Source organism: Aspergillus candidus (assembly GCF_002847045.1).
Source record: "Aspergillus candidus strain CBS 102.13 unplaced genomic scaffold BDW47scaffold_39, whole genome shotgun sequence".
Lineage (NCBI taxonomy): Eukaryota > Fungi > Ascomycota > Eurotiomycetes > Eurotiales > Aspergillaceae > Aspergillus > Aspergillus candidus.
Window position 1 is genome coordinate 51,749 of NW_020194044.1, and position 23,124 is coordinate 74,872.

Sequence of the window (23,124 nt, forward strand, 5' to 3'; positions counted from 1 at the left end):
GGAATCCCTTTTGATTAATTGGAGTTCCGGCCAATCGCCATACACTCCCAGTCAAAATTCCATGGATGCGTGTCTAGCCGACGACGCCAAAGTTGCAGAACCATGGGACAAAGTCTGTTTCAAGTCGGGGACTCGGAGTACTCCCGGAATAATTCTCGTTCCTAGGATGATGGCCCTGGCCCTGGGCCTTGCCCTCAAATCCGTCATGGTGGCAGTGGAGACGGGCTTCTTTGGATCAGGCCCCGCCTTTCGAAGCGCTTGCGACTACCAGTACCCGCCATGACTATCAACCGGGGAGATGGAGAACGAGGTTAAGGTTCATGTGGTCGGGGGCGTGGTCGCCGTCTCCACTACAACAGATCTTTACATGAGAATTTCACAGGAGATGCTTCCGCACGAGAAAGTCGACCTTCTCAAATTGAGTTTTTCCTTTTTGCCTCGTGGAAAGGACGCGGTTTTTTCTCGACTTCATATGTTTCTTGGCTCTCATCCTCGGTTCTCAATAACGTGCCAAGGTCAGAGTGGAAGAAAAAATACAGCCAGCCACTTCGCTCAGAACAGAGGCAGGCTCCTTTGAAACATCGAATCTTGTAGCGTTGGGGTTACATCTGAAGACAAGAGGACCAAAGACACATCATGTCTATCAATAAGCCCCTCAAGAGTCTAGAGCAGATCCGGTCTCCATTGTCAGTCTAGACCGCAAGTCCACCTGTCATTCTGTCTCAGACGCGACGCTAGAAAACGCACTGTGGGCTACCTAGTCTCGGCATGGGAAGGCCTCGATCAAGACGGGGTCAGCACGTTCACGCAATGAATAGCATAGGTTCGTCGGTCAATCGAAGCTAGTGCACACCTTTCTCCATCAGCCGTGGCGTGACCAAGTAACTGGCAGACGACAGCTCTGGGCCCACTCCCCACAGCTGCAATTTCTTGCTGATGGTGGGGACTTCCAAGAATCTGACAATTAGCCAGGCCCACTGCACGGACATGTCGTCCTTGGGTTGGGATGAACGCCCCCCTCGCCCCCTCTTTGCTTGAGGGTCTTCCATGCATCAATGTCCGGGGGCCTTTGGAGGATACTAGGCCTATTTAGGCTTATCCTCTTGTGACGTCTATCAGGGCTGGGCGTGGATGACGTGCTGTTGCGGGATTTACTGACCAGCGTCATCTGTATGGGGCCTTGAGGCGTTCGTCTAGATTTGTCGGGAAAAGGATCGTCGTCATCTACTCTACATAGTGGATTGCGAAATATGAGTTCCCTAAATCATTATCACTTATCGCCAACGTATGCCATTCTGTACATACAATGTATACGTACAAGAAACATAGACCCATATGCCCAACCGCGTACAAGGTCAATCGTATCCTTTCATCCGAATCAGTGCATGTCATAATGCGCAGTAGAACTATCTTCAACTATCACCACAAACCCAGCCGAAGTGACAGTCATCTATGCGATTAACCAGAAACCTGACAATTCCCCCGTCAATGAGACTCCTCAAGCCCTATTCGGGTTGGAGAAGAGGTCTTCTGACTGGACACCTGAAGTGAATATCTTCGTCACGCGAGAGGTGATCCTATTCTACTTTATCTTTTCTCACTTGTCTCCACTCCTTGGTGAATCTGCCTCTTTTCGAAGTGGATAGGATTACTTACGAGACTCAAAGTGTCATGATATCTTTTACAGTAGTAATTTTTTTCTTTACCACAGATTATCATACGAACCAGTCAGCCACTGGCGCCAGGAGATTATGATATCTGTGTTTCTGTGACAGTATTTCTTCTGGTCCGAAACTCTTGCTCGTCTGAAGCAATGGACGGATTGGGAGGCCTGCCATGTATTCCTTCCTAGAAACAATTTCAACCGATATCAGCAGCATTACTTTCGCAAATGATTGCTTGCAATGGGATTCTCTTACTGCCACTTTCGACAAAGCATTCTTGCGAACATGAGGGGGCCAGAGAGCCCTGGTTTGGACACGACTTTCCACCTAGCTCGGATATATCTGGGGAGGTTCATACCGGGCTATTTCCAGTTGATCAGTTGGAGGTAGAACTCTCAGACCACTGTTAGCATTGCCATATTGCTCCCTACAACCTCGAAACAGGGTTACTGGAGCCACTGCACTAAAATACTGCATCGGTATCTGGTCGGGCTTACAATGACCGATATCTCTCTCAGCATGCGACAACGTATGACTTCTTCTCTCTCACTTTGACTGCTTGTTAAATGGGATTCTACGGATTGATCAGGATGTTCAAGTGCCTTCATATTGCTGTATTGAGCTTGGGCGCAGGAGGCAGGCGTAGGGGTCCGTGATGAAGCCTTAGGTGTGAGCCATGAATTTATACATATAGTCGAGTCTCAGCGGCGTCACTTGTATAATCGAACTGTAAAAACGACATAGCGTATGTCCAGAAACACAGTATATACCATAGTCATTAAAGTGATAGTACACCATGATTTCAATGTTTCTATAAGAAGTAGAAAAAACGGCATGACTGATTTAGTATGGATGGAGACGGATGCCATATCACCGCCTTGCTGCCCGCTCCCTCAGGCATCCACCATCCTTGCCGTCGGTCTTTGTTTCGGTTGGTCCTTCAACTCCGGCCACTCATCTCCCTCCACCTATTCACGACAATCCATTTCCTATTGTTCTTCAGGAATCTGTGTACATTGTTTGATTGTCCTCTTTTTCACTTGGGATGGAATCTGCTTGATCGACCTCTATCCTCTCTTTAAACGGTGGTGTCTGCAGCAACCCCTGATCATCACCCCGGCGCATTGTATATAGTAAGACTGCCACATGGAAACATACAGTATGTGCCAATGACAATGATCGACACCGGTTCAATTGGATCTAACCCTGTTTCAGCAGAGCCCGCCTTTGCGGCGCAGACTGCCGCAGTCTTTTCGGTGCGTATTTTTGATATCATGGCCCGAGCGCCCAAGCGGCATCGCTTTGCCTCTCCCCGACATGTCAGTCTAGTATGTTGGCAAAGCTAAGCAAACGATAGGCTGCTCTGATCCTTGTCTATGTCGCGCCGTTCTATCTGTCGTCTGCCACGCGACCATCGCAAACGCTCAGCCGGGACACCCCGTCTGTGATCCGGGCGCGCATTAGGGCGGTCACGCTCTCCTGCATCATCGGCGTCATTGCTGTCTTGGGACTTCTGATTCGGAATGATGTGACAGTTCCCGAGGCCATGCACCTCCTCGGGTGGTGGCCGATCGGGCTGGCGGAAGTTCTTTGTACCCTGCTCCTGACGGCCATTCTCTTTGCTGGGCCCCTTTTTGAGCGCGTTGCGGAAGGCGAGTGGAAGCACGGAAACCCTGTTCGCAGAATCTACGAGTCATTGAACAGTTGGGCGGGATGGAGGAATTATGTCGCCGTAAGCCATGCCTTTATTCAACCGCCGTCTAGCCAAGAGGCCACCTGCAGCCTATCGTCATGTCATATTGATCATTCCAGGGCCCCGTTACTGAAGAGATCATCTTCCGGTCTGCGATCATACCGCTTCATCTTCTCGCCAATGTCTCCCCAGGCCGGATTGTCTTCGTGGCTCCGCTCTATTTTGGCATCGCCCACGTACACCATTTCTATGAGTTCCGCCTGACCCATCCGGATACATCTGTGTTCATCGCCTTGTTCCGGTCTATCTTCCAGTTTGGATTTACGACAGTCTTCGGCTGGTACGCCACTTTTGTCTATCTGCGAACCGGGTCGCTCCTGGCGGTGATCATCGCCCACAGTTTCTGCAACTGGTGTGGGCTGCCACGACTGTGGGGACGGCTTGAAGCCATGGTCCAAATGGAATCAATGCAAGGCCCGGTATATGTCTACCGGCCCTTGGCGACGGGCTGGACTGTCGCATACTATCTTTTGCTAGTCGGGGGTGCTATTGGCTTTTACTATAGCCTGTGGCCGTTGACCGAGTCTGCCCATGCACTGGCCTTGTTTGCCAGTTGACATGTGGACAGAATGGAACGATTCACCGGCATAAACTTCGCTTTTCATCCTATTGCGATCGAATCCAATGCGATGAATTGACTTTGATCGCCACGAGGCTTAGTCATCCGTCGTTATCTCCGAGTCGGAGTCGGACTCGGACTCGGACTCCGCTCGGTTTTCTCCGCACATATCTCCATCTTCAACTCCATCTCCATTATATCTTCATCTGCAGACTTTTTGTTTCCTCCATTTTCTTTATACCATAGATGATACATAGATCAATACCCATTTAATTCTTCCAATCGAGAAAACCACCAATGAGACTCCCCCGAACGATCCCCCTTCTCAAAGGGGCGACCAGCAAAACTGTCCCTCCTACACGATGCTTCTCCACCACGATATCCCACTCAAGATCACGAATTCCATTGGACATTCCCCCTCCATTCCCAGTGACGCAGACATGTCCAGAACCGAGCTGCTCCTGTCCTCCAACTCCGGAGCTGCCCGAGGGCCTCCCGATCGACTATGACCAGCCGTTAAACGGGACTATGGCGGCTTACACGCAACAACTTCTCATCTGCACGGGCCAACGCGACTGGACGAGTCGCATCGAAGAAGATGGTCAGGGCACGGGCTGGGGTGATCTGGCTAGGGGATTGAAGAAGCTGATGGGTCGGGGGGGACAATACGCTGATGTATGTTGCTCTGCATCCTCCTATTATTGTATTTGACTTGCGGGTATCTAACAAACATCTGAACAGCCTTTTAATAACGTCCTCGTTTCCAACTCCTCCTTCCCTTCCTCTTCGACAGCCGCTGCATCCACCTCCGCCTCCGCATTCCTCTTCCCCAGCTTCAAATACTTCCCCTCCGTCCCCGTCGAACCAACGAGTACCCCCGCCAAACCCGACCTCTCCACCTTCGTCCGCGGCTTTCTTCTACCCGAGCAACTCAGCGCCTTCCAATCGTCCCTCCCCGAGTCAAAACAGGCAGAACTCACCCGCCGGCCCGAATTAGTAGCGGACTTTCCCGCCGTCGACGTCCGACACTCCCCGTTCGTGCTGATCTGCGGCCACGGCGGCCGCGACATGCGCTGCGGCATTATAGCGCCCGTGTTGGAAGAGACATTCCGGAGTGTTCTGGGCGCAAAGGGCTTCACTGCGTCTGCCATGGGGGATGTCAATGGCGGAGAGTCGATTGATAGTCCTGGACGGGCGCACATCGGGCTGATTAGCCACGTCGGAGGACACAAGTATGCGGGCAATGTGATTGTCTATATTCCGCCGGAGATGAAGCTGGGTGGCGAGACGCTGCATCCGCTGGCTGGAAAGGGCATCTGGTATGGGCGGATTGAGCCCAAACATGTACCTGGCATTGTGGAGGAGACGATACTGGGTGGGAGGGTGGTGAAGGATCACTTCCGGGGGGGGATTGGGAGGGAGGGAGATATTCTACGGCTGTAGTGTATATACATAGCTATGGCGTTTGTATGATGCTAGATGATAGAATATACCAATAGATGTACATGTTGTTATACCTTTCCACCATAGGGCCTGCTCGTGGTCGTCAGATATAATTCCTGAATAGATTATTTGCGAAAGTCCTATTCATACTTGGTACTCCTGCAGTAATAGCCAGCGAGCAAGACCATCAAGATAAAACAACACCACAGACATCCACCCATAACCAAAATACAATACCTGCCATGGTCAGACCTGAGAACGCACCTCTAACCAACCCACCCTCTCCCCCAACCACCAATCACCCCAACCCAGCGACTGATCAACATTTTAGCGCTGATACGGTCCCTCGTCCGTCGCATAGCCGTATCAACTAATTATGGGCCCCGTTCTTCAATCCTCGAACCGTTGTTCCGTTCTCCAGACACCATCTCCACCACGGTGCCCGGAACGGTCTCCCCTAGTCATAACACTGGCACCATGTGCAGTCTCATCGCGGGATACACGAATCATGAATGTCTTGGCTTGGTCGTGGCTGCGTGGGGGCCGGCCCATGGACTGCTCTCTGGCTCGTTCCCCTGATCTGTTAGTGTTTGGATCTACCTGGTTTCTTCCCTTGCGGGATATAGTTTGGTGGACGAGGTGCTGATCGAGGGTGCGACGGACGGACTTAAATTGATGGCTTGTTCCAAGTGGAGAGGGACAACATATCCCCCGATACTGCACTCCTTCCTCTCGACCGTGAGAATATACAATGGCTGAATCCAAAAACGTCGCCCTCGTCTTCGGCGCAAGTGGCATCTCCGGCTGGGCCGTCGCCAAAAATGTCCTCTCCTATCCTACCTCTACGACCTTTTCCCGCGTCATTGGCCTGACGCATCGTCCTAGGACGGTCGAGGAGAGTGGCTTGCCCCAGGATCCTCGTCTGGAGCTGCACTCGGGTATCAACCTGCGCAGTAGCTTGGACGATGTGCTGGGTCAGTTGCGGAAGATTCCCAATGTGGATGAGGTTACGCATGTTTATTACCTCGGTGAGTACTCTCCAAGTCCTAGTCATGTCGTATGTCATGATATGATATGGAGGTTGATCCCCGAACAGCCTATTCAAATGCCACGGCATACAGCGAGAACGTCATGGACATCAGAGACATCAACGTCAACATGACATCCAACGCGGTCCACGCATGCGACCGTCTCTGCACGCAAATGAAGTTCTTCGTCTTGCAGACTGGGACTAATGTACCCCCCCAACCCTTCTTCAATCGCACTACTCAAACCACTGACGACTGCATAGAACTACGGCGTCGCCGTCTTCCGCTTCCAAGACCAGATTGAAATCAACCCCCCCTTGAAAGAAGACCAGCCGCGCATTCCCTCCCCCTGGGGCGACGAGATCTTCTACTATGGCCAGGTGGATATCATCAAGGAGGCGAATCGGGGGAAGAGCTGGAAGTGGTGTGAGGTGCGGCCTGATCAGATCGTTGGTATGTCAACTTTCTCTCTCTCTCTCTCTCTCTCTCTCTCTCTCTCTCTCTCTCTCTCTCTCTCTCTCTCTCTCTCTTATCTACCCTATTCTGTCCCCCATAAAGTACATAGTACATACTGATAAAGTGAAGGCCACGTCCCAACCCCAACAAGCATGACCTTCGTCGAGCCCCTAGCCCTCTACCTCTCCCTCTACCGCTACGTCAACGGCCCCAACGCACCCGTGCCCTTCCCAGGAACCTACAAAAACTACACGCACACATACACGCCCTCCTCGCAGGACATCATCGCCCGCTCCGAGATCTACCTGTCTGTCGTGCAGCCGGACAAGGCCCACACCGAGGCTTTCAACACGGCCGATAGCGATACCCCCGCGCCGTGGAGTACCATGTGGCCGCTTATGTGTGCGTATTATGGGCTGAAGGGGGAGGATGCGGTCCCTGGGGGGACGAGCTGGGGCGGGATTGATGAGTGGTGGGGGGAGCATGGGGATGATTATGAGCGGATGTGTGCTGAGTATGGACTCCAGAAGAGAGGGGTCAGTGAGGGGAGTTGGGTGTTCTTGAAGGCTGCGTTTACGTTGTTGGAGAGGAGTCGGCATATGAGTTTGGAGAAGATTAGGGGCGTAGGGTTTGAGGAGGAGTTTCCGGTGGGACATGGGTATTGGAGGGTTTTTGATTATCTGGCTGGGGAGAAGATTACGCCTGCATTCAAATAGATTGGGGGTCTGGCATTGTGGTTATATTGAGGTGGCTTTGGGAGGACATAGTGTGTATTGTTGGAGGAATTTGTGAAGGGTCGATCCGAAAGTACTGCATGTCATGATAGCTACATGTGAGCAGGTCTTGATATCAATTATATTCTACATCTAGATATATTCAACCAACCATATCTAACACTATGTCCATACCATATCTCGAATGCTATTCCGGCGGCGTGAAATACCGCTTGAATCGATCCGTCCGCGTCAACCGCAACGCCACAATCACTTCGTGACAGCTCATCAACAAGCTTGGGAATCGCACCGTCCAGAAATTCAGATACCCCTCTGGCAATCCCCCAATGTGTGTCTTAAGGTGTTCCGGCATGTCGTTGTAGTGATTCCGCTTGTTCCGCAGCGCCCGCAACAAGTCCAACATTTTGGAGCCCGTGTACTTGCGCTGCTTGCCCAGACTCAGGATGAATTCCTTGGGGAGAAGCCGCAGGAAATCCATATCCGGCCCCATCACCTGCGGGGCCACGTCCTCCAGACGCAATAAAGCATCCGACGGCGGATCGCGCGGCTCGAACTCGAAGTGATCCGACACATCACACATAAAGGCCAACCGGTCCGACGGAGGCCAGAAGAAGGGGTGGGTCAGGACGGCACTAGCATCGGGACTGCACACACGTCAGTGACGACGAACTATAACGAAGAAAGGTTAAAGAATAAAACTTACCGACGACGCGGGTCCAGTGAAATCATGGACTCGATCAGATCATGCGCTTCAAACGCGTAATTACCCAACCGCTGGAGCTCCTCCAGGTCGTAGTGCCCCTTGACGATATTGGCTTCCCGCATGAACTTCCCGTTCTTGTCAAACGGATGGCACCCCCGGGTCAACACGTAGTAAAACACGCAGCCGAGGGAGAAAATATCGATAGACCGCGTGGCGCGCCGGTTGGTCTGCGGGTCCACCACGGCCGGCTCGGACGACTCCGTATGCTGCGACTCCGGCCCCGGGGGACTCGGGATCATGTCGTCGTCCACCAACAGTTCCGGCGCGCGCCACCCGGACGTCCCCGCGGCGTGGGCCGTGGTCGCCCGGAACGAGCTCTGGTTGTCCTCGAGTTTCTTGCACAGCCCAAAGTCCGAGATGAGCAGTCGCAGCCCCCGGCTGGCCGCGCGGCCGCGGGGCACCGCCGTGAGGATGTTCTGCGGTTTCAGATCCCGATGCACGATCTTCAACGAGTGCAGGTAGCGGACGCCGCAGACGATCTGCCGCAGGATGTCGGGCAAGTCGAGACCGCCGTTGACGAGCTGCGGGTAGTCCCCGGGGCGCTCCACCACCTCCTGGAGCGAGGCGGGACACAGTTCGAGCGCGATGTAGAGGAAGCCGGCCGCCTGCTCGCGGCAGAAGTACCGGATGACGTTGTTGTGGTCGTCGCTCTCCTGCAGGAGGCTGACCTCGTGCGACGCGACGTCGTAGAACTCGACCAGCATGCGCTTGACGGCGACGTCGCGCCCGTCGAACGAGCCGCGGTAGACGACCGTGCCGTGGCTGCCGTGGCCCAGCACGACGTCGGTGAAGACCCGCAGGCGCCCGATGCGGAGGACGCCGTCCGCCTCGACGATCTCGTTCGACACGGTCCGCGTCAGGGGAACGTCGGCGTCGGCGGCCCGGGCCGGCGGCGCGAGGAGGGAGGTGGCATCGTCCACGGAGCGGTCGGCCGCGCCCTCCCCATCGGAGGTGCCGGATTTCTTGCCCCGCCGGTGCGCCTTGCCTCCCCGCTTCCCTCGGGCCCGCTTCTTGGGTCGCTTCTCGGGGTCGAGGACCAGGGGATCCACATCGTCATCCCCCTCCCGACCCGGCGACGAGACGGCAAAGCGCACCTGGGGGGTGGTGTCCGAGTCCAGTGAGCCGCGGTCCCGGCGGGGAGTGGGCGTCGCGTCGCCGCCCGGGAGGGCCTGGTCGTCCGCCAGGTCGACCGTCACGTTGGTCACCCGGCGGGCGGCGGGACTCCGCTCACGGTGGATGCCGCCCGCAACGGGCGTCGACGGGGTGGACAGGGCGGGTTGGCCGGCGGAGGCGATGATGTTCTTGAGGTCGAGCTTCTGCTTGGCCAGCTCCTGGAGGTGATGGGAGTTGAAGTAGATAAAGGATCCCAGGAAGAGCAGGATGAGGGTGACGAAGATGTCCAGGGCGTTGTCCCAACCCTTGCGGATGATGGTGCTGTGGCGCAGGGCGGGGGGCAGGGCGGGTTCGCGGGGGTCACCGATGAGATCGCGCGGGGTGTCGTTGGCGCGGTCCGCCGAGGCGCCGGCGAGGCGGGGGACGTGGCGCACGCCGCGAGGCCCGTTCATCGCGTGGACGCCCGCCAAGGCGGCCTTCTGCTGGTGAACGCTGAGGCTGGTCAGGGGCTGGCCGTGGCGGAAGTAATCCTTCTGGTAGCACTGGGCCAAGGGGGCGCGCGAGGTGACCATGGGGTAGGTCTCCTCGGACATGGCGTACCAGCCGCCGGCGTCGGTGCAGTCGATGAAGACGCGGCCGTAGCTGTCGTCGAGGGTGCCGTAGTCGGGGTCGGGGGGCTGGATCGGCTGCGACAGCAGGACGAGCGGGGTTGGGGCGTCGGGGGGGGCGTCGGGGGCGTCGTCGGCCTGGACGGGACGCGCGATGTCGAAGACGCGAACGACGGGGGTGACAAAGTCCTGGAAGTAGCGGAGGCGGTTCCGGGTCGAGTGGTCGAAGCCCATGATGCGGCCGTCGTGGCTGCTGTAGATGTGGGTGCGGTCCATGGTCTGGAAGTGTTGGCTCTGCAGGTCGACATCGCGGTTGTTGGGGGCCCACTCGGAGTATTTGAGGGTGCAGATGGGGTCGCCGGTCTCGGTGTTCTGGATGGCGACGGCGTATTCGATGCGGCCGAGGACGAGGGTGCCGGAGGGGGATTCGCAGTCGTCGTCGTCGACGTCGGGGTCGAGGTCGAGGCTGTCGCCCTTGCGGCGGCACTCGGGGGCGGACGGGACGGAGCCATGGGAGCTGAAGACGCGGAGGATGGCACCGGTACGGGCGTCGACGGTGTAGAGGGTGGTCTCCTTGCGGGCGGTGTAGGTGACGGCGGGGTCGGTGCCGGAGTAAGGGGTCTGATCGACCAGGTCCTTGACGGACAGACCCAGTTTCTGCAGGCCGGCGTCGGGACCGGGGCTGTAAATGTAGAGGCTCCCGCCCTGGCTGGGTTCGACGATCCAGATGAAGTCATCCTCGGGCTGGGTGCGGTCGAAGCTGGACTGGTTCCTTTGGCGATGGTAGATGCTCTCGACCGCCGGACTGCTGGGAACCTCGAGGGCCCAGCGGGACGCGCCGGTCTTGCGGTCGCGGGCGTGAATGGAACCGTCGACGGTCGCCAGCAGGACAAAGTCCTCAACCTCCCAGTCCTGCAAGGACCGCGCATGCAGCTGCGGCGCCAGGCCGGCAGACGGGCTGCTGACAACCTGGGCAGGAGGGGCTCGAACGGCGTGGCCGGAGCCCGCCAGAGCCATCGTTGCTAGGGCGCTCGCATCGTTGGACTTCACGTTCAACGTGGAGGGGGATGGATGATCGCAACCCGCGGGGCCTAAGGGCACGGACAGGGTGGAGGGGCGATCGGAATCATGATGATGTTGGGGGACGGAGGCGTGTAGCTGCTGCGGAGCTACGAGGCCGGGCAGGAGTAGAAGGGCGACGCTGGCGGGAAGAGTCGACCGGGCGCCAGGCAGCCGCCACCGCATGTTTGATCTGTGATGGGTGGATGGGGGGACAAAGGAGGCGTTCACGACCACCCCCCGGACGTCATCGAGGGAGGGAAAATGGTGACCGTTGAGGGAGGATATTGACGCGAGGTGGATAGAGGGTGAATGGATGGAGGATGAAGGAAGTCGGGAAGAAATGGAGGAGGGTGGGCGAGGCTGTCAGATGAGGCTGGACCGTCAATCACTGCCAATCCGGACGGAAGTAGCCGAACTTACCTAGTCGGACTATGCGAGGGATCTTTGATGTAAACAATATCCACCGATATCAACAACGAAGTCAAAGATGAAGAAATTGATAATATCATGGACAGATGAGATGGAAAGATGAAAAGGGAGAAATGCAACGGTTGTGGGAGAGTGAGAAAAAAGGCCGAGAGAAGGAAGCCAGTCGGGCCCCCCGTCAACAAGGGGTGGAGACTGGAGACAGGGATGTGAATGGATGGGGGGAGGGAGGGATTGATCACCCAAGTGGGACTGGGCTGAGAGAGAGAGTCAATCAGAGGAAGTTGAGGTTGAATTAGTGGCGACCTAAAGAGAGGCAGACTCGATGGAGGATGGAGAGGATGAGAGGATGAGAAGAGAGAAGAGAGTAAGAGGAGAGAGATGGAGAGGAGGTTGCGGTACGGTACGGTATTGTATGGATGGTATCTTACCGTATTGACATCCCACAAATGATATATTTATCTCTTTCATATTGGATATATCTCCATTCCAAGTATCTATATCTAACGTCTAGAGTAACTCACCTCTCTAGAGTTACAGACAGAAGACTCGTCACCGATGGACGCAGATCCCCGGCGGAGTCACCCTGAATCCGCGGGCCTTCCCGAATACATATACTGATATAAAGTATGAAAAAATATTAAATGATAATAAACCTGAAATGATCCCGAGACAGGGTTTCTTGTCCTCGTACTGTACTGTAACAGGAGGATGCCCGTTCTGCACCTCTTTAAACGCCACTCCCAAGTCTCATTGATATCCAGATCCATCACAACAACAAACAAATACACCAACATATACAACCAGAAGAGACAATTTCAAAATAAATACCAAAACAAGAATGATATAAAAATGTCTAAATAATCATGGACAGACCCATCCCCCCCCTCTACGCCTGCTACCTCCTCCGTTCCGTCCCCAAACCAGCTGCCCTCTATATCGGCTCCACGCCCCATCCTCCACGCCGTCTTGCCCAGCACAATGGCGTCGCGAAAGGAGGGGCCAAAAAGACGGCCAATGATAAGAGGCCTTGGGAGATGGTCATCGTTGTCGCGGGGTTTATGAGTCGTGTGTCTGCCTTGCAATTTGAGTATGCGATGCCCCCTCCCGCCCCTTCTCTGACTCCATACAAATCTATCAAAGTGAGCCTGACAATAACTACATAGATGGGCATGGCAACACCCCCACGACTCACGACACACCGCCACGGAGCCGGGCCAAATCACAAAACGCCGTGGTCGCAGATCCCTGACGGCCATCCTGGGCGACCTGCACCGGCTACTACTGTCCACCGGCTTCTGCTCCGCCCCACTCTCCATCCGCTTCTTCGCTGCCGATGTCTATCGCGCCTGGACGATGTGGATCGACCGTGATGGTCGCGCCTTACCGCCTCGAATGAAGACCATCCCGGATGGGGATTGTCCGGTTGGGCCTGGGGGCGAAGACGGTCGAGTCGGCTGTGTTGATGCGATCCCTGTCGACGCGGCCCCTATGCATGATTACCTCGAGAAGGCGCACTTTCTACTCGATGATCCGGAGCATCTGCAATGTCAAATCTGCCGGGGCGAGGTCAGCCCCGCGGAAGAACGCATTGTCGTCTGCCCGCAGCCGCACTGCCACGGGATCAGCCATCTATTATGTCTATCGGCGAGGTTTCTACATGCGACGCGGGACCCAGACCAGCTCGTTCCGACGGAGGGGGCGTGTCCGGCGTGCCACGAGACTGTGTCGTGGGCGCTCATGATGAAGGAACTGACTCTTCGGACACGAGACGCCAAAACCGTGCAGAAGATTTTGCGCAAACGGAAGAAACAATCCTCCCGCCTAGCTAACTCACGGGCGACCTCCGTGCCAGCAGAAGAGCCTAAGAACCCCAATCCATCAGACGACGTCCCCTTGGCCGACGACTGGACCGAGCAACTGGCCGTGGACTCGGATTCTAGTATCGAACTCCCCCCACCCCCAAGCCAACGCACCGAGATCGTCATCTCGGACAGCGAATGACTAGAGCCTAGATGAAGGATCTTTGCACAAAGCCGAAAAAGATAGAAAGAAAGATCACTCGGCAATCCCCTCCAAGCTCCGCAACCCCCCCATCCCGGCAACCCTCCCCATCCGATCACTCACCACCTCCCAAATATCCCCACTAACCTTCTCAAACGCCGCCCCGGCATCAACCACCATGACATCCCCCGCAGGCAACCGATCAAACAGCGTCTGAAACAGCTCCCTTACCCGTCTCTGCATCGGCTCATTCTCGTACCTCTCCGCTCCGAACCCGCCTCGCGCCCCCGCCTCCTCCGGCGAGATCCGCAGAAACAGACACACGTCCGGCCGCGGCAGCCCGATCTCCGGCGCCCACGCCCACTCCAGCCCCAGCGCCGCGTTGCCCTTCGCGGCGGAGTACACCGCCCCGGAGTAGGAGTACCGGTCGACGAGCACGGTTGTGCCGGCTTCGATCGCCGCGCGGATCGACCCCGCTGCTTCCCATCTGTTGGCGGAGAAGAGGAGGTGGATGGTGTGGTCGTCGAGGTGGGTTGTGCCGCGGAGGTAGTTGTCGATTAGGGTGCCGATGGGGGTAGTTCGGTCTGTATTATCATTTATTAGTTTCGTTCTCCCTTATTGCCTGAGGATATTGTGTATAAATACCAGGAAACCGGATATGCTTCACGTCGTGACCCGCCTTCTCGAGCCTATCGCGCAGAACCTCGCACTGGCTGGATTTACCGGCGCGGTCGAGCCCCTCCACGACGATGAGGGCTCCGCGGGTGGGTTTGGACATGTTCATTTCGGTAGGTGATATGTATACTTTTGATTGAGTATAATAATTGTAGATTGAACGCAAAGAATTGAGAATGACGGGCTCAATGGACGAGGTGAAGCAAAGCGGGGATCGAGTGATGGGTTGTCGCATAAGTTATACGGCACAATACAGTGAGGATTACTCAGCATTGATAAGGTGATAAAGAGGACAGACCAGATCGAATACAGAGTGCAGAATACAATATAAACACATTTAGTTCTCCAAACCAAAATTGTAGACTTATATTTACTAGATACAATGATAAATGTGAAATGTCACGTCAAGCAAATGAAACCAGCCCTTCACCATCATCCCAAAGCAGGCTTCCTCTCCGAACAAAGTCTATATATATAACACGTTCATCTGCAACACATGGCTACGTCCGAACCGGACAAGCCGCAGCATACCCATCCATCTCCTCCTCAATCAAACGCCAGAACAACGGTTCATCCAAAGCAGCAGAAATGTCCCGGCACGACTCGTTGTCCGAGTGTGCCAGGATGAGCGACTTGTACTTCCAGCACATGCCCGGGAGGCGTGCCTTCATTTTGCCCGCGCATCCGTCGAACGTTTGACGATCCCTGCAGATGTCGAACTGCTCGGGCTGCGCGGTCCCCCGCGGAGGGCACTCCTCTAGCATCGTCTCGACGTACGTGTCGGCAAATTGGAGCATCCGCTCCATTTCGTCCTCGGAGATTTGGAGGCGAGCGAGATGCCGCTCGAGACCCTTCTGCACCGTCGGGCGGACGTGGCTGGTTCGGAAGGTGTCGCGGTAGGTTTCCGCTGTGAAGACGCAGCCCTGATGGCAGATGTGTGCCGCGGCGTCTTGGGCCCACTGGTCGAACTTGTCGATGGCCTTGTGGTAGGTGCGGACACAAGTGGGGGAGAAGACGAAGGCTTGGGCACTCGTGGCGAGCAGGGAGAGGATGATGGAGGGGGCTTTCATGTTGACAGGAACTGTTTCGAATGTGAAGGGTAGAGACGGGCTTGTTGGAGACGGTTACTTCTGCCAGGGTGACATGGGAAGAGGCCACGATATAAATACTCTGACCTGGAGACCCTCCGTTCTCCTCAAAGCGCAGATATTCATTGCTATCGGCCAATTATTGGCCTGAATCCCCAATGAGCTGAATGCATGGCTACTTTTGGAGACATTCTCTCTTGCACTTCATTACTGGAGGTACACACTTCAATGACCCCTTGCATGTCCGGAAGCCTATGTGAGTTGCCAACATTAGTATATGCAGGGGCTGGAGCTAATATCACACAAAGTATTATCTGAGTTCCTTGCATTCAGGATTTACTCACAGAGAACTAGAGACAGCAAGCTCTGGGGAGCACCGTGATAAAGATCAATACCCCACACCTGCTGGAGAATGATTCCTACGCCCTGAAGTACTTTGTGCTTTGGCTCTCTCAACCAGGCTCGCTCACGAACGGTCAAGGAAGTTAATAAGTCTCCAGCTGATGCATGCAATGCTCACGCAGATCACATTCCGTGCTGTACAATATTACTGCTTGCTGAAAAATTGTCAGGGGTACATCGATGATTTGGCTCATAGATCTACCACTATATTGACTCACCAATTTGTCTTAGCCATAACCTAGTGGCCAATCTTTGGGGTTGATATCATATTTATCCATTGCGCCAATTCGACTCTCCTCAAAGAATGTAATCAATAGGACTGGCTCGCACCCCCTTTTCAAAACATTCCATTTACGATGCGTGTCCTACAGTAGCTGCCGTGCCGTGGTCGTTGATCGAACGCTCCATCCTCCTGAAATGGTTTCGTTCTGTGTAGGAGGGTGAATTTAGTGGTAGCTCTCCCGAACCCCATCATACATAGATCGAGTGTGGTAGTACGCCGGAGGATTGGTCTCTACTCTGATTTTATTGCATATCATGCATCATGCTGCGACCAGGATCATGGCCCTGTCAAAGAGTCTCCAATCAGCTTCCCCGTCAACCTGTCAAGGTGTACCAAGTCTTAGGCACATAGGTCGTCAGAAGTCTTGATATCTGGATACTGAGGGCCGATTGACAATCGCATCTACGACAAATAACTCTCCCTGGTCAATAACTTGATTAAGGTACATGATATAGCGTCAATGTCTCTATTTCCCTAGTTTGATATCGGCACCGGCGAATCTCTGCAGTCCCTGCAGAAAGACCCTATACCTGGCAGACGAACCACGCCTGGCAAAACATGTGATGTCCTCTCCAGTGCAGAATATCTCCGTGGACGCAAGCTGCCAAGGGGGATACCCCTCGAACTGGATCCGCGATCCAAAGACAAACAAGATATCTGGGTTCAGTAGCCGCTGACTTAGGGTGTCTTTACAGCTTAGAGAACCTTTGTACGGGTCTGCCGTCAGTCTCTTATCTTTGGGGCGTGAGCTGTCGTCTAGCGAGGCCACGAGTATGGTCTGTAGCATCTTTTCGACTTGCATGGTATCAATCTCGTCTGGGGATATTTTCCCCTGTGCAACCAAACCTGCCAAATCATTGCAAATGTCTGCGAGGCTATTCCGACCGTCCTGGGCGGACAGCAGTAACAGACTACATTTGCTGTGTCTGGTTCCCGTTAGATTGAAAGTATGCCGCTGCGTGCCGTAGTAAAGAGGAAGTCTAGTCGCCACTATTTCATGGATTGAGATTTTGTTGGCCTTTAGCGTTCCTGGATGTTATCTGTTTAGTTTGAAATTGAACCATCCAGGTGTCCAGACTCGAGACATCTCACCTGTCTTCTCATACACGCTCAGAAAGGGTATACCAATGCAGCTACACCAGCTGACAATATCGGCGACAGTGCTCATTGCGATGTTGAGCGCATTCGGGCCGTCCGTCAGGTTTAGTATGACACTCAAATGCGCTGGTATCTTTTTTAACTTCCCAGCATCCTTTTGTATTATCCTGAGCGATACTTCCTCGCTGTGCAATCTGCAATCTAGCCCTTTGCTGATGGCGCGAGAATACCCGCGAACAGCGTTAGATGCTCTCAGAAAGAGTTCGAAAACAAGATACAACCAGCCCACGAGTACATGAAGAACGTCAGGTGTCTCTATTACAGGATCGATGCACTTGGCCCGGGGGGCTCTCAGCTGCCACTGACCAAACACCTGCATAAAGTCCCAGTACAATAGTTCAGGCCAGTTTTTCTTCAGGATCACAATATCAGTGGTTTCGTGGCATTGCCAAAGCATGAAGTCGCTCAGGCGTCTCGTGCCAGAAGTGCGTATCAGAAAATCCAACGGCGGGCATCCTGCAGTGGACATTGTGTCTTCAAGAGTCTCGATGATGTCGTGCCGGGGCAATGGCAAACCGTGGCCAGTCATCCCGGGTTGGGATGGGCTATCAAGTTGACCGGCTATGCATAGTCGGCGGGAGTGCTTCACAACCGCTGCTTTCACAGAAGAGGTAATCTCATGTCGTGATCCGTACGCCAGACAGAGATTCAGAACATGTTTGGTATTCTTACCAAGGATCCGTTCTGCATGTTCGAGGCCCTCGAGGGTTTCTGTTGGCAACAATGACCTATCGCCGCATAATCGAAGTCTGACTCCAAACCGCTCCGCTACACCCCCATCTTGCAGAAACCGCGCGAGACAGACTTTCAGATGAGCCATGACTGCCTTGACCTCTTCGGCAGAGCGCTGCAAGTTCGCAAGACTGAACGCGTAGACTGTCACGGCCTGGATTCCGGTTGCGAAGCAGAACTCGAGTATCTGTAGGATAGTTCAGTAAACCGCGTATACCCAATACTGCAGATCGGGTTTATACTGACAGTCTCGAGCGTTTGAGCCCCAGTCTGATACGCCTTTTCCAGGGACATCTTGTGTTCTTTTCCATATCGTCTGTTTCCGTCCATGATAAACCCCACATGTTTTGGGATAGGGCCTTGCTGAACCAGTAGGCGAAGGATGTACTTCGACCAGGCGCTGCTCAAGTTCATTTTGGAATGAGGATCCGTAATTAATACCGGAATTTGTGAGATAAACTATCAAAGGTGGTGTTTGACGAAATAGGTAGTTATGCATGGAACTTCCTCGTGATGACCCACCTCACAGCTTTGGGCATTCTTATCAGCCGAAGATGAAGATGAAAACGATATTGAAAGAAAAGAAAGAAAGAAAGAAAAAAGCACTGCATAGAGAGAAGAAGATATGGAAAAAGGAAGAGAAATCTCTCGACCGACCCCTGACTGCAGAATACACCGCTCACCCTTGTTTTTGCATAGTATTTGCGAGATAGACTAATGTCTGACAATTATTAGACAATGAAAGTAGAATATGTGGCATCAGAAACTGTCCACCAGACTATGCCTTCGCATTTATTGACCCATCATCTTCTGACAGTCGGGCTTGATATGGCTGATATTCCAACGTCGTACCGAGTATCGCACGCCATGATGTGATATAGCCCAAGGCTTCAAAAGAAACTCCCCGTATCTTTTGGACATATAATAACATGCTTGTGATCAAACTTGAACAGTAAGTTTTACAATACTATATAAGTGCAGAGCTCCATCGACCATTACCAGACACGTCATGGTCACTATTATAACTGTATTTCTTCCAGTAAGACGGTTTCCAACTCTACAAAACCGTTGATTCACCGTGATTGAATTATAGAAAGCTAGGAATTATCTTGGACGATACTTCGTCAATCCACAGTAGTAGATATACACCTTCTTTCAAATCATTGAGTATAAGTATAGATTGGATAGGAGGGAAATCAACGTTACAAACCCTATCTGGAAACTCAAATTGAATTCATCGTTTACTGAGGTCGCCGGCAAATTATATCTGTACCTAGCCTTTTGCTCTGTCAAACTACACGCCGTGTATCTGTCGATGACCAGTTTGTAACAATGGCCAATACTGATGAATTTCAGTTGGATCATGCAAACTTTGCCGATCGGCCGGTGCTGGGAATGGATATCGTACTGGACTTTTTGATCTCAGGTACTGTTAACAGGGGCCATTTTGCAAGCATGTTCGCTGCTCCATTGACTGGCTTGGGAGACGGCTGGTTCGGGATATGGAGAGGAAAGATCTTGTGGCAGAGTGGATTTCGAAGTTTGTGATATGTTATCACAGTTCATGCTATAGATGCAGAGGTAAAACAATAGCGTTATAGAATCCAGAGACTTTCGCGAAGTACTGCTTATTGGATGGTCGGGACAATGTAGACTTGTCTAATAGATAGATCGGTTCTGTTTCATCTGCTTGGCTCTTTCTTCGGATGATATACATGGTATTGTGGAGTGGGTAGTTTACATAGTATGATATAACATATGATACAAGGTTTGGACCCGGGGTAAATATAAATAGAAGACAAATAGACACATCGTCCAAACCAAAAAGAAAAAAGGAAACTCCGTATCTCATGCGAGGTATGCCAACAACTCCTTTGGAACTGACAGATCAGGATCAGTCAGATCAGGCCCATTCGCCCGTCCGTTCAAACCCCTTCACCACCCGCGTAGCTTCCATGATCACAAGCTTCCGAGCTAGGTCCACGCCTGTGATCCGCGCCTCCACCACGCTGAGGAGATCAGCCTCGTCCAGGTTCGGCGTCGTCACCTGGCACTTGAGGCCTAGGGAGGTGATCACGCCCGAAAACCCCTGCTCGGCCGTGGTCCCCGCCGCGTACGGCTGGCGGAGGAGGCACTCCCACGTTTCGGGGAGGTCGCACTCGTGGAAATAGAACGCCCGGAATAAGAGCATGCAGCCCCAGAATTGCTTTGACGAGGATTCGCAGATCCGGTGCTTGAATTGGATGGACCGTGTGCGCTCGATGTAGTCTGTGACTTCTTGAGCGGAGAAGGGTAGTATGGAGGAGTCGGTCTCGTAGTCGAAGGTGCGCTGGTGTTCGCGCTCAAACCGCAGCGCGCTTTCGATCTGGTAGTGGCAGAGGAGGTCGCCGTAGCGGCGGAGTGGACTCGTCGACTTGGTGTAGGGCGTGAGCCCGAGAGGGTGGTGGGAGAGCGGGTACGACGCGGCGACTCCCTTGGGCGCTGCTAGCTGCATGGCTTTGTGCCCGCTATATTCGCCAATGTTCTCGCTCGTCACTCTCGCGTATTCTGGGTGGTAGAAGGTGCCGCTGAACATGGCGGGGATGTTGCGATCCGCGCACCATTTTCCGGCGACCCAGCCGGCCAGGTTCATCAGCGTCGAGATGAGATCTTGCTTGGTCTTGTCCGGCACCTCGTGCGGATCGATCTGCTGCATCCGCATCTGGATGACCGGGTCGCCGTTGAAATGGCGGGCGTGGGTGACGTCGTCCACGCGGTATGGCGCAAACGGTTCATCCCCGCCGAAGATCGAGACGTTCGTCCAAGAGGACACGGCAAATTCGATCGCCCCGTTCTCGACTCGTCGATCGCGGAATCCGAGCATCAATTTCCGCAGTGTGTGGAAGGTCTCCTCGTCCTCCGATGTCAGTGTTTCGCTGATGTCTCTGCCGGGAGTTTCCTTTTCCGGTAGCTCGCCGCCAACGGTCAAAACGGACAGAGGAGCATCGTCGACGGGTTCGAACAGGCTGCGCACCTTCGAGTGCGTCACATACTTCACATTGTTGATAGTGCCATTCCGAATGTCGGTCTCCAGCACGTCGCCCCGGAAGTTCATCTTGGCGCTGATCGTAAGCGTGGGACATCCAGGCGCCAAGCTAAAGTACTTTTGCGACAAAGACTTGGGAAATATGGGATAGGTACGCTCCGGGCCGTAGAAGGTCTGTAGCCGGGAGGCAGCGTACTGCATGATCTGGTCTTCATGGTCGAAGAAGGCAGAGGGGTTGGCGACATGGATCCGAATCCAGAAAGTGTCGTCGGAGCCCGGAATCCGTTCCAGGGAGACGCCGTCGTCGATCTCCTCCGCCCCGACGTCATCCACGCAGTACACCTGCATGTCTCCCCAGTCGGTCCGCGCATCTTGCATCTTGTCGGTGACTCCCTCAGCGCAATAGCGTTTGCCGGCCTCTTCGACGTCGTCACGCACAATATCAGAGAGCGTGGAGATGCCGTGACCCGGTAGGGACAGCACCTGGTCCAGAAGATTCAAATTCTCCCAAGGAGCGAACACGCCGAGTTCTTGTAAGAGGAGCACCACGGAACTGGAGGTCAGTTCCAGACCTTCGTACATCCCAGTGGCACGCATGATATGGGAACCGGCCGACTGCAATGGCCCGGAGAGCATTCGCTTAGGAGGAATGGTCCACAACTGCAGGAACTTGATGATCACCCGATCAGTGTAGGTAAAGCCTTCTCCCATGATCTCCCGGTACACCATTGGGTTATCTTTCTCAGGCTGGAACCTCTCCGCCGTCGGGCCGACGCCAGCCATGACGGTTGGCGACCGCAGCTGTCGGCTGTGCCGGATAATACGTCGAGCCTTTTCGAGGAACTCCTGCAAGGGGTGGCCTTTCATAGACCTTGGATCATCCTTGGAAGCCACAGTGCGAATGAGATGCTCCTGGTGATCACGAACCCACGTAACCACGCGGTCAAGAATCTGGGCGGTGCTCAATGGCTGTACAACGTAGCAGTTGGCAAACGCAGAGCTGCGGTCCCTTTCAATCAGGAAGGGGTTTACGCTGGTGGCCCGATGCACAGTGTACAATATCACATCGTCCAGCGTACCCTCATCGACCTCCATCACCTTGCATGCCAGCTCCTCGAGCGTAAGCAGCGACCTTTCGTCCTCCTCGGCGACGATTTCGTGAATCCGGTCGAGTCGAGCCGCATTCGCCTGATACAACACCTGGGCCTGCGCATCGAACTCATTCATCATCCGCAGAAGCGATGCGCCGACGGGTCGCGGAACGCCTCCCTCGATAACAGTCTGCATATCCGTCCTCATCTGGGCCTCCGCACTTGGCATGTAAGGAGTGAGCCGAGCCACCAGCTCTGGCGGTGCAAAGTCTTTTATAACGTAGTCGATCGTACTCGTGGACGCGATTCGCCACTTTCCTCGCTCGGTGTAGAACTGCTGCTGTTGGCAGACGGATCGGACGTAGACGGCGAAGCTCAGAATGTTATCGGTCCTATCCGTGAATTAGCAACCACATTTACACCACAATAAGCAAAATCAACAGGGAAGAGTGACGACATACGATGACAGCGCCACGAGATCGCCGGGCTCCAGAAAGTCGTGTGTCCCCTCCGATTCATCGGAGAACCCAGACAGGTCCTCCTCCTCCGCATCATCCTCCGGTTCAGGACCTTTCTGGGGGTCGCTGATCATGTTTCCGACCCATGGGGACGACGTCCCCAGCGCGATTGAGCCGGGGCCCCCGATGGGGTCCATGGAGTTAGATTGCATGTCCTGCCATTTCCGCAAGTATTCTCGAACGTCTCCGTTTTCCTCGAACTCGTTCCGTATACGGATCTGCTCGGCCGACTTCAATCGTTGTAACTCTGCTTCTAAGAGCCAGTCCTAGACCACCCGATGAGTTAGAAAGACGCCTGACAGCGATCGAACCAGTTACTACTGACCTTGTGCTCCGTGTCGGCGTATCGCCGCAATGACAGCGCAAGCCCCCGTCGAGATATGGGAGAGACCCGACAAGCTCTATAAAGCGAGGCAGTCGGTCTGGGGATCCGAGTCGCCCCTACCGCGCCGTGCCATATTCGATTCCTCGCTAGCGCCAAAGACATGCTATTCTGACGCCGAATGTTGCAGCGTTGAGGCAAACGAGCGATGGAGTCG

General features: G+C 54.2%; 9 protein-coding genes across 9 annotated transcripts; 4 read left to right on the forward strand and 5 right to left on the reverse strand.

Annotated features, from left to right (window-relative positions):
- Window positions 1-2,810: 2,810 nt before the first annotated feature.
- BDW47DRAFT_119034 (CPBP family intramembrane glutamic endopeptidase) lies at window positions 2,811-3,974 on the forward strand (the record flags this gene model as incomplete). Its single annotated transcript, XM_024815286.1, has 4 exons — window positions 2,811-2,823; window positions 2,880-2,920; window positions 3,022-3,396; window positions 3,477-3,974. 4 exons carry the CDS (start codon window positions 2,811-2,813, stop codon window positions 3,972-3,974), a joined length of 927 nt encoding a protein of 308 aa, XP_024670018.1.
- Window positions 3,975-4,124: 150 nt separating this feature from the next.
- Window positions 4,125-5,419, forward strand: BDW47DRAFT_132974 (sucrase/ferredoxin-like domain-containing protein; the record flags this gene model as incomplete). The annotated part of the gene is made up of 2 exons (XM_024817710.1): window positions 4,125-4,651; window positions 4,718-5,419. Exons 1-2 carry the CDS (start codon window positions 4,274-4,276, stop codon window positions 5,417-5,419), a joined length of 1,080 nt encoding a protein of 359 aa, XP_024670019.1. The 5' UTR covers window positions 4,125-4,273.
- Window positions 5,420-6,170: 751 nt separating this feature from the next.
- On the forward strand, window positions 6,171-7,702 carry BDW47DRAFT_132977 (SDR family oxidoreductase; the record flags this gene model as incomplete). The annotated part of the gene is made up of 4 exons (XM_024817711.1): window positions 6,171-6,447; window positions 6,516-6,655; window positions 6,711-6,900; window positions 7,033-7,702. The coding sequence occupies 4 exons, from the start codon at window positions 6,171-6,173 to the stop codon at window positions 7,617-7,619; spliced, it is 1,194 nt and encodes a 397-aa protein (XP_024670020.1). The 3' UTR covers window positions 7,620-7,702.
- A 43-nt stretch (window positions 7,703-7,745) lies between these two features.
- On the reverse strand, window positions 7,746-11,508 carry ireA (bifunctional endoribonuclease/protein kinase IRE1). The gene is made up of 2 exons (XM_024819271.1): window positions 8,341-11,508; window positions 7,746-8,281 (listed from the first exon to the last, which is right to left on the reverse strand). Exons 1-2 carry the CDS (start codon window positions 11,364-11,366, stop codon window positions 7,825-7,827), a joined length of 3,483 nt encoding a protein of 1,160 aa, XP_024670021.1. The 5' UTR covers window positions 11,367-11,508; the 3' UTR covers window positions 7,746-7,824.
- Window positions 11,509-12,440: 932 nt separating this feature from the next.
- Window positions 12,441-13,640, forward strand: BDW47DRAFT_54119 (structure-specific endonuclease subunit SLX1). Its single transcript, XM_024819272.1, has 2 exons — window positions 12,441-12,699; window positions 12,776-13,640. The coding sequence occupies exons 1-2, from the start codon at window positions 12,476-12,478 to the stop codon at window positions 13,611-13,613; spliced, it is 1,062 nt and encodes a 353-aa protein (XP_024670022.1). The 5' UTR covers window positions 12,441-12,475; the 3' UTR covers window positions 13,614-13,640.
- Window positions 13,641-13,667: 27 nt separating this feature from the next.
- On the reverse strand, window positions 13,668-14,391 carry BDW47DRAFT_127569 (bifunctional thymidylate/uridylate kinase; the record flags this gene model as incomplete). Its single annotated transcript, XM_024816735.1, has 2 exons — window positions 13,668-14,197; window positions 14,259-14,391. 2 exons carry the CDS (start codon window positions 14,389-14,391, stop codon window positions 13,668-13,670), a joined length of 663 nt encoding a protein of 220 aa, XP_024670023.1.
- A 238-nt stretch (window positions 14,392-14,629) lies between these two features.
- On the reverse strand, window positions 14,630-15,463 carry BDW47DRAFT_109320 (uncharacterized protein). The gene has a single exon (XM_024813439.1). It carries the CDS (start codon window positions 15,356-15,358, stop codon window positions 14,789-14,791), a length of 570 nt encoding a protein of 189 aa, XP_024670024.1. The 5' UTR covers window positions 15,359-15,463; the 3' UTR covers window positions 14,630-14,788.
- A 1,897-nt stretch (window positions 15,464-17,360) lies between these two features.
- Window positions 17,361-18,245, reverse strand: BDW47DRAFT_127571 (undecaprenyl diphosphate synthase family protein; the record flags this gene model as incomplete). The annotated part of the gene is made up of 3 exons (XM_024816736.1): window positions 17,361-17,371; window positions 17,526-18,138; window positions 18,198-18,245. The coding sequence occupies 3 exons, from the start codon at window positions 18,243-18,245 to the stop codon at window positions 17,361-17,363; spliced, it is 672 nt and encodes a 223-aa protein (XP_024670025.1).
- A 1,403-nt stretch (window positions 18,246-19,648) lies between these two features.
- BDW47DRAFT_109322 (exoribonuclease II) lies at window positions 19,649-23,101 on the reverse strand. Its single transcript, XM_024813440.1, has 3 exons — window positions 22,911-23,101; window positions 22,529-22,851; window positions 19,649-22,459 (listed from the first exon to the last, which is right to left on the reverse strand). Exons 1-3 carry the CDS (start codon window positions 23,070-23,072, stop codon window positions 19,855-19,857), a joined length of 3,090 nt encoding a protein of 1,029 aa, XP_024670026.1. The 5' UTR covers window positions 23,073-23,101; the 3' UTR covers window positions 19,649-19,854.
- Window positions 23,102-23,124: the final 23 nt, after the last annotated feature.